We start from the raw sequence: 17,611 nt of genomic DNA on the forward strand, positions 1-17,611 counted from the left end.
CAGATTAACGTTTTTAAAACAATTAGCGTGCACACAGCAACGCCAATACACGATTCGCGTGCACACAGCAACGCCAGTACACGGATACGCTCGGCTCCGCAGGCATCCTGCGCTCCAAATCACTCCACCCTGAACAGCGAGTGCCTTCTGGAGGGTGCGCACTCCGGCCCTGCGCAGCTCACAGAGCGCGCGAGTGAAGCACACGAGCAGTGATTCGGGACTGAGCCGCTGTGTGTGTGATCTCAGTGCATATCGGGCATGCGCGTCACTTACCACTTGCAAGTGGAAGGATGGCAAGCCTAAAGACAATCATAACTACACAATGGGCAGTATTTGCATCAGTATTTGCAGTATTTTCATACTTTTATACTCTTTAATGAAAGGTGATGCAAGGCGGAAGTCCGCGCCATTTTTCAGCAGTCGCGTCACATGACCAACGCCAGCGAATCAGGAAGGTGGATGTCACAGTGATGTTGTCCAATGACGACACCAGCTAGAGCTCAGCACAGTGTATCCGCGTATTCTCAATGTTTACACAGCGCCGGACCAGACACGATCTGGATTGAATACGTGGACCCTGGCGGATTCCCGTTTCCCGGCGTTTCAATGTAAACGGACAGTGCATCCGCGAAGAAAACGAGACAGATACGGTCTAATGTAAACTTGGCCATAGACACAGACAACCATTCACACTCCCATTCACACCTACGATCAATTTAGAGTCACCAGTTAACCTAACCTGCATGTCTTTGGACTGTGGGGGAAACCGGAGCACCCGGAGGAAACCCACGCAGACACGGGGAGAACATGCAAACTCCACACAGAAAGGCCCTCGCCGGCCACGGGGCTCGAACCCGGACCTTCTTGCTGTGAGGCGACAGCACTAACCACTACACCACCGTGCCGCCCACTGAGTTTATACTTCAGAGAAACTAAACATTTCTTGATGTATCTCTTGATGTTTACAACTTTGCTGTTTGTGCTCACGTTAAAGACGTAATGTTTGATGTCGTCATGACGCTGCTCAAACAGATGCATATGTAAGCTGAGCAAAGTTACCTAGCTAAAAATGTCCATTATAATAGTCATGAAAGTGTTCCGGATTTTTAGATTTTCCTCCGGGTTTTTTCCGCTAATGACCCGGAAATCCGGATATTTGACAAAACTCTTGAAAATCTCCGGTTTTCCGAATGGAGAAATTTTATTTTTTGGATTTTTCGCGTTCCTAGACGCGGCGTAATACTTCGCATCGTCCTTGCATGGGCGCAGTCTTTAAACAGCCCAAACATAGTTCATTGATTAAAGACAGGTGTTCTTTGTTAACGGCGCGTGTGCCGGAGCTCGTTAGGTGCGTGTGCCCAAGGCGCGCCTTCAGGTGCACGTGCTAAGGCGCGCAGGACTGACACCGTTCTGCGCAAGCCCAACACAATCGCACTAGAAAGCATAGTCAAGCTGCCAGTGTAGCTGCAGTCTTTTTAGTTGTGAATTATGAGTATTTTCTCGTGTTTAATAATTCGCCATGTCAAAACGAGCAAAACTTTCCTCCTCCTTTCAACGTGAAGAGAGGTAAGCACTTTATTTTATATATATATATATATATATATATATATATATATATATATATATATATATATATACCGTAAATCCTCTAATACTGGCCTGTATTCCATTACTGGCCGGGACTCTAATATTGGCCGGTCTCGCTGTCGGAGGAGGTAAATAATGGCCGGACTCTAATACAGGCCGGGGCTATAACCAACGATGTTTCTGAGATCATAGTGGCCTTACACAATCGTTCCGATCTGAAAGACAATTGTGATCAGTGGCGCCGCCAGGCGTACGGCCGTACGCACTAGGCGTACCTTGGGGAGAGAGATATATTTTTTTTTATTATAATTGTTACCTGAATGCTTTGGCAATGCAACATAATTTGAGAAAGAGAGAGAGAGAGAGAGAGAGAGAGACACGTGTGTGTGCCGGCGCATTTGTGTGCTTCAGGAGTGGGCGGGGTGTGCGTGACCAAGAAAGCTCATTGGTCAATGCAGATATACTTTTCTTGCACCACTGAGATTCTCTCCAGTTTTGAGAAACAGAGACAGACAATCGTCAGTAGTCAGAGCTTGTGCGAGAATTTATTGAGAAGCGAGTCAAAAATGAGTAAACGAACCCTGAAACAAACGAGCTTGTTTCAGACTTTTACGAAAAAGTCCAAAAGCAGTGATCCAGGGGTGTCATCTGCTTGCCAGTCCTCTCCAGTATCAGCTAGTAACACGGCACCGGCAGCTTCCACTCCTCCGCAACCGAGCAGCAGTACGCTGCAGCTGGATGCGAGCTCAGGTCCTTTGAGGGAATTGCCTTCATCTACCTCCGAGTTTGAAACTAGCCATACATCCAGTGAATTTCATATAAGAACACCTACATCTCCCCATGTCCCTTACGATCAGAAGTAGATGGTTGCTCCACCTTGCTGACAAATGAGCCATCAGATAGCTTTACTAATGAGCCACGAGTCAGCCCGCTATCACTGACATCAGATTTATCAGACATAGGTAAACTTCAACCAGATGCCTTAAAATGTGCACCGGACTCTGTAAAGCTCAATGTCCTACAGAACCGCTTCAAACCAGACAGAGGGTGGGTGGCTCCTTCTACTCTGATTTTCGGTAAACTCAGAAAAATACCCGAGGAGTTTTTCAACGAGTCTCTGTACCCCACGTTGCGCTACAGTGTGTGTCAGAGTCGTGCGTGCGGTAGTGCTGAGCAAGTTCACTAGATTCTAATCGAGGCTATAAAGAGTTTATTGTTTATTGTCGTGTGTAGTTCACATATGTTGTTCAAATATCAGCCTGTGTTCATGGAAGGCTATTGTTCAATTTCAAGTTAAAGTTCTATCGTTGTTTTGTGTATAAGCCTATAGATCGACTCTTCATAGAAACTGCAGCACGCAAGCGTTTTTTTGGGGGGGGGATTACACCGCTAGTGCGTACCTTACAGTTCAACCCTGCAGGCGCCCCTGATTGTGATTACCGGTAGGTCTGGTGGTAACCAGGCAACCAAGCATCAACCTATTTTATAGGTTCAAATAGACACAAAATCTCGTTTTTATTCATTCCACTGGTAGTCTGTTTTGCTCAAATAGAAATAGAGGCCTGCCTCTAATTCTGGCCTCCTTCCAATAATGGCCTGGACCAAGATGCACTTGAGTGAAATAAAGGCCCCGGCCTATATTAGAGGATTTACGGTGTGTATATATATATAAATTTTTTTTTCCCCCCATCAAAGTTGCATTTTGTGGTTTCGAAGCTAAGTTTTAGTGCCGTTTCTAGAACACATCAAGAAAACGTGGAAGAAACAGCAATAATGGAAGAGCCCGTTTCTAAGCTGCCTAAAACTAGCAATGGTAATTATTTTTTGTTACATAATGTACTCAGGCTGCCAGTCAGTGTGTGACACACACACCCTGAAAAATCCTAGCTACCCCCCTGATTTACATGAGAAATTTGGTATTCATTGGTGTGTTTAAATTTACAGACAATGCGAACTAATGTAAACAATTGGCTTCAACTCACATAAATATGAATTGGAAATTTTTAGTTCACTTTAGCTCATGCAAACGCACAACTCTACTAAAAGATTGAGCCTCGTTTGTCAATGTCCCCAACATTTGAAACCTGAAAGCTTTAGAAACTCTAACAGACCTTTACTTTTTAACAAGACTCTTTTGGGATTTTGCTGAGTTTACCTTCAACTGTCTTTTTTTTTTTTTCCATAGTAATTAGCTGTGTAGCCAGGAAAATCACCGTGTTTTCTAAATGCTCTCCTGAAAATTACTCATTAACTAGGGGGATTAAATTTGATATTTTTGACATGTTAATCATTAATGTACATGAAAGAAAAAGGCTGAAAAGTTATAACTTGTTTTAGTTAAAATAAGTACTAAAATACACTAGAATGCAGGGTTTTGCGTGTTGTGTTATTAAAATATTTTCGGGGGATGTTGTCCCGTCCCGTCTTCCCCCCCCCCCATATTTCAGGTTTTTTTTTTCTTTGCTCCACTTTCATCTCTCTAATTATAAGCAACTTGTTAGTAAGACCGTAGCCTAGCTAGCTAGTTTCTTGATGTTGATTTTAGGCAAGCTGCGTATCAATTATTAGAAATATAAATTAAGCTTATTAGCAAGCCAGCAAGGTATGTCTGTTCAGTCCTTCATTAGCAAGCCTGTTTCACTGAGATGATTGAGATGCGAAGTCCCTCCTAATTGTCTATAATTACAGCCATCTTGAAAAGGTGTTTGGTTCGATAGTACACTGAAAATGAATGCGTTTATGAACTTTTTTTTTTCTTCTCCAAAGTGCACAATGCAGCATTTTGGAAAACACATGGTGTTCTACTCGCTATAGACATCCACTACGTTATTGAACCAGTAGACATAACAAAATAGATGAACTCCTTGCTAAGACGGTTACAGATGGGTCGTGGTGTGGTGTGGTATGCTAACATGCTTGTTTCAGCAATCACCATCGTGATTTTAGTGTGTGTTGATTGCTATATACCACACACTTTCAGTACGCGTTGTCATTGTGGTTTACACTAAGAGACACACACTCGCCAGGGTTTTCCCTGTGGCTGTGCCATCACACATTCTTTCAGTTCTGTTTGCTAGCGTCAGACGTGAGAAGTTAATTGGGAGAGGCGAGAGAGCAGCGCACACACGCGCACCAGATGGAACCTCACAGCAGTTTATCCTATTCTCTTCTATTATACACTCGCAGATGCGTGTCGGTGTCCAGCACTCTGTAGGAATGAACAGGGTGATCCATCATTGCCAGATTACTGAATCAACAGTAGTGAGCTGAAGCTGCACACACTCGCCACCTAGTGGACACTCAACTAATGAGTGTGCATGTGTGTGTAAACAGGTCTGAGTATCTAAATATCTTCATATGCAAAAGTGTGACTTTTTTTTTTTTCAATTTCAAGTTCTGAATTTGTGAAAACATGACTAATTAATAACCAGGTGATGTTGAAGATGGCTGTTGACACGCTTTTTGTCTCTGTCTTGTCTCTGTTTGTTTGTTTTTTTTAAAGCATCAGTCACTATCGACAATTCGGATTTCGTTTCTGACACGCGGAAGTCTATCAGGAATCGGTCATTGTCAGGTTGAACACTGTATTCCTGTCATGTCCAAATCTAGAATGTTATCCAGAGACCCGTCTTTTCAACGGCCAATACTACAAGTCGACGGGTAATTTTGTGCAACAATGGGCTTCAAAATTCCCATTCAGGGATACTTTGGAGCGCGTTGTGTGTGTGTTTGGGACAAAGCCGTTATGGGAAACACCTGATGCTGATTTGAGCACAATCAGCACTTGCATATTAAGGACACTGTTTTTACAGGGACCTTGTGAAGTATTCTGTTAGGTATGTGGCAGTAGATGGGTCTAAGTGCAGGAAGAGTGTTTATTAGCAGGCATGCTATTTACAAAACTGAAAAAAATACAGCTCTGCTTGTAACTGTCAACATTTTGACCTCAAATGTATGAGTTTTCTAAATATAAAAGCTACAAAAAAGTTTATTGAAAAAACTTGAAGCTTTCTAATGATAAATTATAAGGAATTATTTTTTAAAAAGTGAACATTTTCAAAATTGAGATGTTTTTAAAAAATAAGTCATGCTTCAAAACCAAAGTTAAACTTCTGAGTGAAGTGGTGAGTGATGTAAAAATGATAAAACGTGTGTGTGTGGGGGGGGGATGGCTTGTGCTCAGAACCGATGGCACGCTCCTATTGGCCAGCGGGCAGCACAGCAACCAACCATAGTCCTTGTTTCATATTACAGCCAGGTTCAGGTGCCGGCCCTGGCTGCCCGCCACGTTAAGGGAGCCACAAAACTTTTCATGCAACCTCATCTGAGGCGTGTGTGAAATCTCTAATGCTTACACACGCTCAATATGTACATGTAAAAGTTAGCTCCTGTGGTTGGGACAGCCGTTACCAATTTACGACACCATGCTAATCAGGACTGAGCATTGCAAAATTAGACACAAAGGCTACATGTGCTATAAAATGGCATGCAGGGGTGATAGCATTCCGGCGCCGTGCTGGATTTCCGGCGCGCCGTGGCTGGGGAAAAAAAAAAATCTAGTTCGCCCATTGTCCTGTGTCATTCTGAGATGCGCAGATAGACAGTAAAGGGAATTCCGAATTCCCTTTACTGTCTATCTGCGCATCTCAGAATGACACAGGACAATGGGCGAACTAGATTTTATTTTATTTTTTTTCCCCCAGCCGCGGCGCGCCGGAACGCTATCACCCCTGGGCATGAAATAAAGAATTTTCTTGAAATGATTTGAGTTGACTGATTTTTTTTTTTTTTTTCCTTTTTCAGAAATTCACTACCTAAAGCACCTCATTTTTAACTTCTCCCAACTGATTTTCATGCCAAGATTGTACCAGAGGGCCCCAAATTTGCTTCAATATTTGAAATTTTCCCAAGGGACCATGCCCCCAGACCCCCCCCCCAACCCCACCAGGCACCCCTGCCGACACCCTTCTCTCAATTTCTAGATAATACCCTGTCCAAACCCTAGTCATTACAAGCTTGTTCACACCTTTTGTCAAACACCTGATTTCCAGAAAGCTCTGCCTTACTAGCTTGTGACGTTGCATTATAAACAAACACAAAAAAAAACCCACAACCTAAAATATTCACAAAGATAATTGAAACATCACTTGTCAATTTCTAGTGTTAATGACACAATAACAAATACTGTATTTTAGCTCTGTAATTGGAAGGTATTCGGGTATTAGACTGTTTCCATAGCAATGAATTATAACTTGCCGAAATTGGTGGAATTAAATTATGACGTAAGCGTGCTACATGCTGTGATGGGAACTTTGTGTAATTTAACACACTTTTTCTGTGCCCCAAAATTAAAGTGTTAACCACAGAATTGACTTTGAAACCATGTCTTGCTGTTTTTAAGGACTTGTGAAGTAAAGTTAGTGCTTTTTTTTTTTTTTTTCGCATCAAATTAGTAATGGACAGAGAGTTGTGTTTTTGAAACCAATAAAATGGATCAGATTTGGTGTGCAGTCACGATTAAAACACAACATTTTGATATGCTGGGGAGGAAACTGGTATTTGAAACATGACTAGCAGGCGGTTGATCTCTCTCTCTCTCTCACACACACACACACACACACACACACACACACACACACACACACACACACACACACACACACACGATGCACAAACGCATCAGTTCCTAGTTCCTCTCACACACTCCCTCAGTCCCATTATAGCCGGAGCTCATCTGTGGGTGGAATGATGGAGGGATGCTGAAAAGAGGAGGAGGAGAGGAACATTGACATTTTTATCTTTCCGTTGAATTTCGACTCGCGTGACAGACGAGCTGCCAGTGCTTTAATTTTCTCCCCTTGAATTACAGCCGTGAGATAGACACGGAGACATACACACGTAAGAAAACCTGCTGGTGTAGTGAACTGCCGTTATGAATTTGTAGCACATGATATACGTACAAAATTCCAACTAGGACTCAACACACATTTTTGTCAAAGATATAAATTTTTCCAGAAACAAAATTTTCTGGATTTTTTTTTTCCCCTGGAAACGCACGTGTGTGTGTGTGTGTGTGTGTGTGTGTGTGTGTGTGTGTGTGTGTGTGTACAGTACACACAGTGCCCTCCACAATTACTGGCACCCCTTGTAAAGATTAGTAAAAATCCACCTTTTGGTGAAGTCGCTTCATCTCACACTGAAAAAAAATGAGGAAACCCAACCTTTTTAATTAAAATACATTTATTCAGAGGAAAACAAATCCCTCATCAATAAATAATTATTTTCAACAAAAACACACCCCTGCAGCCCTGCATTTCATAATTTGTACAACCCCCTTTGTCAGTAAAACAGCACTGAGTCTCTCCTATAACATTTTATAAGGTTAAAGATACAGAGCAGGGCGTCTGAGACCGTTCCTCTTTCCACAGTCTCTCCAGATCATCCTGGGTCCTCGGCCCTCCCTTATGCTCTCTCCTCTTCGGCTCAGCCCACAGGTTTTCACTGGGGTTCAGGTCCGGGGACTGAGATGGTCATGGCAGAAGCTTGATTCTGTGTTCAGTGAACCCTTTTTGTGTTGATTTAGACACATGCTTCAGATCATTGTCCTGCTGGAAGATCCAGTGACGACCCCTGCAGAGGCAGCCAGATTCTGGTTTAAAATGTCCTGGTATTTCATGGAGTCCATGATGCCATGTACCCCAACAAGGTTTCCAGGGCCTTAGGAGGAAACACAGCCCCAAAACATCAGAGAACTTCCACCAGTTGGGATCAGGTTCTTTTCATTATGGCCATCCTTCTTTTATGGCCAAAAAGCACCACGTTTTCCATCAGACCAGAGAACAGGGTTCCAGTCAAAGTTGTAGTAGTGTTTCACAAACTTCAGGTGCTCACGTTTGTGGTTAAATGATAGAAGAGGCTTTTAATTTTATTTATTTATTTATTCCTCTTTTTTTTTTTTTTTTTCTGGCAGACCTTCCAAATAATCTGTTGTCATGGAGATGGAGTCCGATGGTGGTTTTGGAGACTCGGAAACCCTTAAATTTGACTTTTTCTTGTAATTTACCATCAGTGATCCTTGGATTTTTTTTTTGGGGGGGGGGCCTCTCCTGTCCTCCTCCTCACTGTACATGGGGGTAAACTAAACTTGGATTATCTCATCTCATCTCATTATCTCTAGCCGCTTTATCCTGTTCTGCAGGGTCGCAGGCAAGCTGGAGCCTATCCCAGCTGACTACGGGCAAAAGGCGGGGTACACCCTGGACAAGCTGCCAGGTCATCACAGGGCTGACACATAGACACAGACAACCATTCACACTCACATTCACACCTACGCTCAATTTAGAGTCACCAGTTAACCTAACCTGCATGTCTTTGGACTGTGGGGGAAACCGGAGCACCTGGAGGAAACCCACGCGGACACGGGGAGAACATGCAAACTCCACACAGAAAGGCCCTCGCCAGCCACGGGGCTCGAACCCGGGCCTTCTTGCTATGAGGCGACAGCGCTAACCACTACACCACCGTCCCGCCCCAACTTGGATTCTTTTCCAGACAAATTTGTAACAGTTCCAGCTGGTGTCCACTTCTTTTTTTTTTTTTTTTTTTTTTTAATTGCCCGAACAGTAGAAAAGGATATTTTCAGGTGAGTAGCTACTCACCTGAAAATATCCTTTTCTACTATTTGGGCAGCAATAATAAAAAAAAAAAAAGTGGACACCAGCTGGAACTGTTACAAATTTGCCCGAGTTATGAAGGTTACCACACTTCTTCCCCCTTTGGCTTGTGTGTTCTCTTCTCTTTCCCATGTTGATGGACGACTAAGGGAATCTGGCCTCTGTGTCACCTCATATTTGTTCCCAAGTTAATCAGTAAGTCATGGATTACAGCTTGAAAGTTCCTACACACTCCAATCAACTCAAATATGTACAATTTTTAAATGGGAAACATGCTTCAGTTACATTGTGTTCACTGTCATTTCCAGGCGTGCCAATAATAGTGGCACATGTGTTTTTGTTAAAAATAATTATTTCTTGTTGAGGGATTTGTTTTTCTCTGAATAAATTGTTCAATTTAAAAAAAAAAAATCCAACCTTTGTGAGATGAAGCGACTTCACCAAAAGGTGGATTTTTTTTTTCTAAGCGATTTTACTAATATTTACTATCTTCCTTACTAATCTTTGTACACATCACATGCCAAAAAGGTCAAAAGAGTCATGGATTATTTTTATTTGGTCCCCACAAACCACAAAGAGCTAAAATTTATTTTCAGGACTTCATAACGCGCGCGCACACAGAGAGAGAGACACAAAAGCAAAATAATATTCCTATTTTTTTCCATACATTTTCTTATGAGGACCAGGATTAAGTCTCCACTATGTAAATGTTTATTCAGTCACCATACTGAACACACACGCACACACAAAGCCCTGATTTTCAGTGCTACGGTAAATTCTGCCTCAGTAAAATTTCACATCCCCTTGGAGTAGGCATTTAACTGGTCCCTATTCCAGTGATTCTCCACATAGACACACACCCAGTATCATATTCCCTGTATCGGTGCTATGGGGAATTTTTGCCTCCATAATAACTCAAGTCCTCATAATGCCTGAATCTTCCCTCCCTTTCAGTACATTTCTCCTCACAGGGACCAGGATTTGTGTGTGTGTGTGCGCGCGCGTGCATGCATTTGTGTATATGTGTCTCTGTTACTGGGGACCAGAATTTTTTTTTCATAGGTTTATGACTCAAAAAGGTAGGTGTGTACCTGATCCTTATCGTAAAGCAACTATAAACCCACCTTTCTCTTCCTCATTCCTTGAGTCCTCAGTGTAGTTTACCAACTGAATACCAATATGAGAACACACACACACACGCACACACGGACATTCCCCCTGCAGGATCTTGTGTGTGACTGATGAAGCAGGCACGCTAATAGTTCTTTAATGGCTTCATTAAACCGTGTGTGTGCAGCGCGCCGATCTGTCAGTGTAGCTAACGTGGCACCGTTAAGCACGGCCCGCTTTTATTTAGGAATTAATTTCACCTCTCCAGAGGCACAAAGATGGAGCGAGAAAGAGAGAGAGGGACAAAGCATTAACGTTCACAGAGATTGGAAAAAGAATAATGGAATGGCACATGCAGCGTAATGGCAGTTGCAGATTTGCGTAGGTAGGTGTGCGCGTGCGCATGTGTGGTGAATAATGCTCACACAAAATGGTGATCAATCACAGAATCCACTAACATACGTCATATGTCTAGCCGCTAACACGACTAACTCCACAAGCTGACAGGATTTCTGAGAGGATTTTAAACTCCTATTTAAAATAGGTTCATAATTATTTCATGATTGCGAGATAGGTAGCAAATGTGAGCTAAAGTAACAGGATTTCTGAGAAGTTTTACCTTGTACAAAAAAGTCAGATTCATGTAATGCTAGCCAGCTAGTTAGCTAAATGACCTAAAGTGACCGTATTTCTGCAAGGATTTTACATTATTCAAAAAGTATCCCTAAACATTGCGCTATAAACGGAGAGCATTAACTAAAGTGACGGGAATTCTGAGAGGATTTTTACCTCGTATTCAGACAACATTCAGAATCATTCAGTGCTAAACCGCTAGCTAGTTAACATGAGCAAATTTGACCGGATTTCTGGGATTATTTTTACCACGTTTTTAAAATTCATAATCGTTCAATGCTAAACAGGTGACGCCAGCTAAAGTGATGAGATTTCTGAGAGGTTTTACCTCGTGCAAAAAACCATCATTTAATGCTAGCCAGCTAGCTAGCTAAATGACTTAGTGATGGGATTTCTGAAAGGATTTTACCTAAAAAAAAAATTATAATTACTTAATGATAGACCGCTAGCTAGCTAATGTGAGCAAAAGTGATGAGATAACTGGGAGGATTTTAACTCAAGCTTTTAAGTTGTCATCATTTGACACTAGCTAGCTGAGGTGAGCCAAACTGATGAGATACCTGAGAGGATTTTTACCTCATATTCAGAAAAGTTTCATAATCATTCAGTGCTAAACAGCTAGCTAGCTTGAGCAAAGATGTGATTTCTAATCCCCCTCCCCTGAGGATTTTCCCTCATACTCAGAAGGTTTCTTAATTATTCAGTGAGGATCAGCGAGCTAAAGTGACAGAATTTCTGAGAGGATTTTAACTGAGGGCGGCACAGTGGTGTAGTGGTTAGCGCCGTCGCCTCACAGCAAGAAGGTCCGAGTTCGAGCCCCGTGGCTGGCGAGGGCCTTTCTGTGCGGAGTTTGCATGTTCTCCCGTGTCCGCGTGGGTTTCCTCCAGGTGCTCCGGTTTCCCCCACAGTCCAAAGACATGCAGGTTAGGTTTAGGGATGTTAACCGATGACCATTTGACCGATGGTTGACCGAATCAACGTCAACTGGTTAATTTTTTTTTTTGGTTGTTGGTTAAAAAAAAATCAATCATTTTGAAGCTGCCGATTTTGGAGCGGAGAATCTGGAATTTTGTGTTGTAAACGCTTGGGGCATGCCATGCGGTGTAAGGATGATAGCTGACAAATCAGAAACACCCATTCAGTCATGTCCCGCCCCAGTTGAAGACAGCTGACAAATCAGAAACACCCATTCAGTCATGTCCCGCCCCAGTTGAAGACAGCTGACAAATCAGAAACACCCATTCAGTCATGTCCCGCCCCAGTTGAAGACAGCTGACAAATCAGAAACACCCATTCAGTCATGTCCTGCCCTCCCGCCCCAGTTGAAGACAGCTGCCACTCGGCGAAAGAAAAGTGTAGACACAGGCTTTTTAGCTTACAAATTACTATTCTGGTTTTTTTTTAATTATTATTAGAAGGCACATCGAGTTTAGTCCTGCCTTGGCCAGTGCATTCTGAAAGTATGTTTCGGTCTGTAGCCAACAATGCATGTTATTGCAGATCATATCTCTCCACACAAACTAAAGGCGCAGATGCCGACTTTTGGAGGGAAGGGGAGAGAATGAAATGACAGCGGTGTCTGGAGGGGGAGTGACACAGCTTTTATGTCTGTGAGCCAAGTCGGTGACGGCTTCAGAGCGACTTCAATACCATGCAGTAATGGCGTGTTGATATTGGTAACGGCGTTATAACGATTGTAGCTAATTAATTAGATTACCCAGCGTTATAACAGCCTTTATTTTAACGCCGTTATTCCCATCACTGAATGTTATGTACAGTACTTCTTCTAGCACTTGACTTTATTTTCAACGCCATCATGGCCAACTGAAACTGTCTCTAAGCTGGAGCCATTTGTCCTCCGCTCCAATACAAACCCCTCGACATCAGTGCCACGTTTGACTAAATGTTCCGCGCTGTAGAAAAGGTAATGTGAGTGGAGGGCAGCGACTGGGACTGAATGTGCGGATGCTCGCGGTTAGATTTAGAGTAGATTCTAATAATTCCAATTCTAGAATTTTAAACTCATAGGTTAACCGGCTAATGAGGCTCGGTGGTCGGTCAAGATTTTTTTTTTAGTTTTCGCCATCCCTAGTTAGGTTAACTGGTGACTCTAAATTGACTGTAGGTGTGAATGTGAGTGTGAATGGTTGTCTGTGTCTATGTGTCAGCCCTGTGATGACCTGGCGGCTTGTCCAGGGTGTACCCCGCCTTTCGCCCGTAGTCAGCTGGGATAGGCTCCAGCTCACCTGCAACCCTGTAGAACAGGATAAAGCGGCAAGAGATAACTTTTAACTCAGGGCAGCATGGTGGTGTAGTGGTTAGCGCTGTCGCCTCACAGCAAGAAGGTCCGAGTTGGAACCCCGTGGCCGGCGAGGGCCTTTCTGTGTGGAGTTTGCATGTTCTCCCTGTGTCCGCGTGGGTTTCCTCCGGGTGCTCTGGTTTCCCCCACAGTCCAAAGACATGCAGGTCAGGTTAACTGGTGACTCTAAATTGACCGTAGGTGTGAATGCAAGTGTGAATGGTTGTCTGTGTCTGTGTGTCAGCCCTGTGATGACCTGGCGACTTGTCCAGGGTGTACCCCGCCTTTCGCCCGTAGTCAGCTGGGATAGGCTCCAGCTTGCCTGCGACCCTGTAGAACAGGATAAAGCGGCTAGAGATAATGAGATGAGATTTTAACTCAAAGTTTATCTTCATTCAGTGCTAAACAGCTAGCTAGTTAACATGACAAACCTGACAGGATTTCTGAGAGGATTTTTGCCTCATGTTTAAAAAAAAAAAAATTCATAATCCTTCAATGCTAAACAGATAGCTAGCTGACACCAGCTAAAGTGATGAGATTTCTGAGAGGATTATCTCATCTTAAAAAATGTTTATGTTCATTCAGTGCTTAATAGCTTACTCGCTAACATGAACAAAATTAGTTTGAGAGGATTTTTACCTTCTAGTCAAACAAGTTAATAATTTATTCAATGTGAGCCGGTTAGCTAGCTAACATGAACTAAAGCGACTGGACTTGTGAGGGGAATTACGGCTAATGTCGTTCTGTTTCTCTGTCTGTAGCGGTGCGGAACGACAGGAACAAGAAGAAGAAGGAAGAGAAGAAGGTGGAGTGTGTGGAGAGCGGCGTAATGAGCCCCGATACAGAGCTGATGATCGAGCGTGTGAGGAAAGCGCACCAGGACACATTCCCCTCGCTCTGTCAGCTCGGCAAATACACCACGGTGTGTGTCTGTGTGTGAGTGAGAGAAATGACCTTATCAGTGTTTATCATCCACTAGGATTGAAAATTTAGCTTTAGAGAAGATTGAGCGTAATTAAGTTATGTACCACACACCACAGCGCTGTTGAATTCTGGATTCCGATTGGTCATCAGGTGTTTTTTTTTTTTAAAAACAGTAGCACCGCTGCAAATCACAGGTTAGTGTTAATTAAGTAGCTTTAAAAAAGTTTATGGAAGGAGTCCCTAATCTCGTTGCATAGTAACAGTCAGAGGTAAGGCTGTGACTTCAGGTTTTCCGACATTGTGCTGAGGTGTGTGTGTGTGTGTGTGTATACAGAGTAACAGTTCAGAGCGACGTGTCTCACTAGACGTGGACCTGTGGGATAAATTCAGCGAGCTCTCCACCAAATGCATCATCAAAACGGTGGAGTTCGCTAAGCAGCTTCCTGGCTTTACCACGCTCTCCATCGCTGACCAGATCACTCTGCTCAAAGCCGCCTGCCTTGACATCCTGGTGAGAGACACACAGTAGCTTATCGCCATTCGTTACAGTTGTTGTTTTAAAGAAACAGTATCGTGGTCCTTTGCAGTAACATTGTCATGTAATGATTTGTGTTTATTAGTAGCATTATGCAGCACGATGTACGATTATCAATCTGCTCCTCTTGTCGTAGATTCTACGCATATGCACACGCTACACACCTGAGCAGGACACCATGACGTTCTCAGACGGGTTGACGCTCAACCGCACACAGATGCACAATGCTGGCTTCGGGCCGCTCACAGACCTGGTGTTTGCATTCGCCAACCAGCTGCTGCCACTCGAGATGGACGATGCAGAGACTGGCCTCCTCAGTGCCATCTGCCTGCTGTGTGGGGGTGAGTGTTCACACGCGCAAAACACACACGGTTATGCATTACTGTAGCCACTTTAGTTTTATTTTCTAATTTTATATTTATTATTATACTCTTTCATATTTTTTGTTTACCATTTATTTTTATACACACACACGGAGAGAGAGATGAATAAAAACAATTCATGGACTCTCAGCACCACCTAGTGGCAGCACAGTGACCTGCTCAATTAGGAACGTATTGTGTGTGAGCAGATCGTCAGGATCTGGAGGAGGCCGATAAGGTGGATGTGCTGCAGGAGCCACTGTTGGAGGCACTGAAGCTCTATGTGAGGAAGAGGAGGCCCCACAAACCCCACATGTTCCCTAAGATGCTGATGAAGATCACAGACCTGCGGAGCATCAGCGCCAAAGGTGGGTGGGTGTGTCTCGCGCACACAGTCTGTTTTCTGTCTATAGCTTGTTTTTGTTCAGCAACGCGTAAGGTTTTAAACGACAAAAGAGTCATTATGTGCTGCTTGAATGTATTCTAGTTTTATAACACAACTCAATTTTTTTCTCTCTCTCAGGGGCAGAGCGTGTGATCACACTAAAGATGGAGATCCCTGGCTCGATGCCTCCTCTCATCCAGGAGATGCTGGAGAACTCGGAAGGGTTGGAGAGCACGGGGGGTGGAGCTAGTTCTCGGTCAAACCCTGCCCCCTCAGGCAGCTGCAGTCCCTCACCCAGCTCCACCCACAGCAGCCCATCCACGCAGTCGCCCTGACACACACACCATATCCTCCTCTTCCTCTTGGCTCCGCCCACTCACTGCTGCAGGGGCTCAGTTGTCCACCGCTTCCTGTCTCTCTCCCTCTCCACTGCTGTAAAGACTCATCAGACAGATGGAGGAGAGAAAGTTTCACAGACATGAAAAAGCAAACGAGAGCAAAGAACTCAACTCTGAGTGTGCACTTTTTTCATTTTCTTTCTCCAACATCTCAGGCCTGGACTTCACCACAACAAATGGACTTGGCCTTTACTTCAGAGAGGCTGTTTTTTTTTGTTTGTTTTTTTTAATACACAAAAATATATATATAAATATATAGAGAGAAGAACCCAGGAATGACTGTGGAAGAACAAAACAACATGGACTTGGAGTGTAGCTGTATTTCTTCACTGAATTTTTTTTTTTCCTCTCTTTTTATGACGTTAGAGAAAATGGGGGGAAAATTACAGAGTGAGTTATTGCTTTATTTCAGACTGATGATGCAGTTTTTCATGGAAATGAAAATGTCAAAAAAAATTTAATTTACACTCGTAAATTGTGCACAGATGAAATGATATAAAACTGTGGTTGAAAAAAAAAAGGATCTGCCTCTGTTTAATTTGTTCCTCACAAAACATTTATCATGCATCTGATGACCAAGTTATAGAGGATTAGAGGTTGCTCTGCAGGGTGTGACACTCATCTCATCTCATTATCTCTAGCCGCTTTATCCTGTTCTACAGGGTCGCAGGCAAGCTGGAGCCTATCCCAGCTGACTACGGGCAAAAGGCGGGGTACACCCTGGGCAAGTCGCCAGGTCATCACAGGGCTGACACACAGACACAGACAACCATTCATACTCTCATTCACACCTACGGTCAATTTAGAGTCACCAGTTAACCTAACCTGCATGTCTTTGGACTGTGAGGGAAACCGGAGCACCCGGAGGAAACCCACACGGACACGGGGAGAACATGCAAACTCCGCACAGAAAGGCCCTCGCCGGCCATGGGGCTCAAACCCGGACCTTCTTGCTGTGAGGCGACAGCGCTAACCACTACACCACCATGCCGCCGGTGTGACACTATTTTTAAATTTAATCTGCTTGAAGAAAAAAAAATATCCTGGCTGCCTTTTTAGATTTTGTGTGTGCTGCCTCTAATATGAAAGTTCAGTGCCTCTTACTAGTATAGTGTAGTTTAGTGTTTTGTCTGTTTAGTGTTACCATAACCCAGGGGTTCCCAAATTAGCAGTCGTGACCCTTCATAGGGTCGCAAGCGTTATGTACTACTCTAGGCATTATTGAGCACTAACCAATTACAGTCTCGTCTCGTCTTCTTCCGCTTTATCCAGGACCGGGTCGCGGAGGCAGCAGTCTAAGCAGGGAAGCCCAAACTTCCCTTTCCCCAGACACCTCGGCCAGCTCCTCGGGAAGAACACCGAGGCGTTCCCAGGCCAGCCGAGAGACATAGTCCCTCCAGCGTGTCCTGGGTCTTCCCCGGGGCCTCCTCCCGGGGGGACATGCCTGGAACACCTCCCCAGGGAGGCATCCAGGAGGCATCCGAAAAAGATGCCCGGGCCACCTCAGCTGATTCCTCTCGATGTGGAGGAGCAGCGGCTCTACTCCGAGCTCCTCCCGAGTGACTGTGCTTCTCACCCTATCTCTAAGGGAGCGCCCAGCCACCCTGCAAAGGAAACTCATTTCGGCCGCTTGTATCCGCAATCTTGTTCTTTCGGTCATTACCCAAAGCTCATGACCATAGGTGAGAGTCGGAACGTAGATCGA

At 43.9% G+C, this 17,611-nt stretch overlaps 1 protein-coding gene across 5 annotated transcripts in view; it reads left to right on the top strand.

The window, feature by feature from the left end:
• Positions 1-16,422, top strand: part of raraa (retinoic acid receptor, alpha a) — a 164,898-nt gene extending 148,476 nt beyond the window's left edge. For 3 of the 5 annotated variants that reach the window (XM_060939331.1, XM_060939330.1, XM_060939332.1), the window contains 5 exons: positions 14,064-14,224; positions 14,561-14,737; positions 14,898-15,102; positions 15,333-15,491; positions 15,647-16,422. In XM_060939331.1, the coding sequence (XP_060795314.1) occupies positions 14,064-14,224; positions 14,561-14,737; positions 14,898-15,102; positions 15,333-15,491; positions 15,647-15,843 (899 nt within the window). In that variant the 3' untranslated portion in view covers positions 15,844-16,422. The remainder of the gene's footprint in view (positions 1-14,063; positions 14,225-14,560; positions 14,738-14,897; positions 15,103-15,332; positions 15,492-15,646) is intronic. The other 2 variants (XM_060939334.1, XM_060939333.1) reach the window with 1 other exon arrangement.
• Positions 16,423-17,611: the final 1,189 nt, after the last annotated feature.

Source organism: Neoarius graeffei, chromosome 14 (assembly GCF_027579695.1).
Source record: "Neoarius graeffei isolate fNeoGra1 chromosome 14, fNeoGra1.pri, whole genome shotgun sequence".
NCBI classification, from domain to species: domain Eukaryota; kingdom Metazoa; phylum Chordata; class Actinopteri; order Siluriformes; family Ariidae; genus Neoarius; species Neoarius graeffei.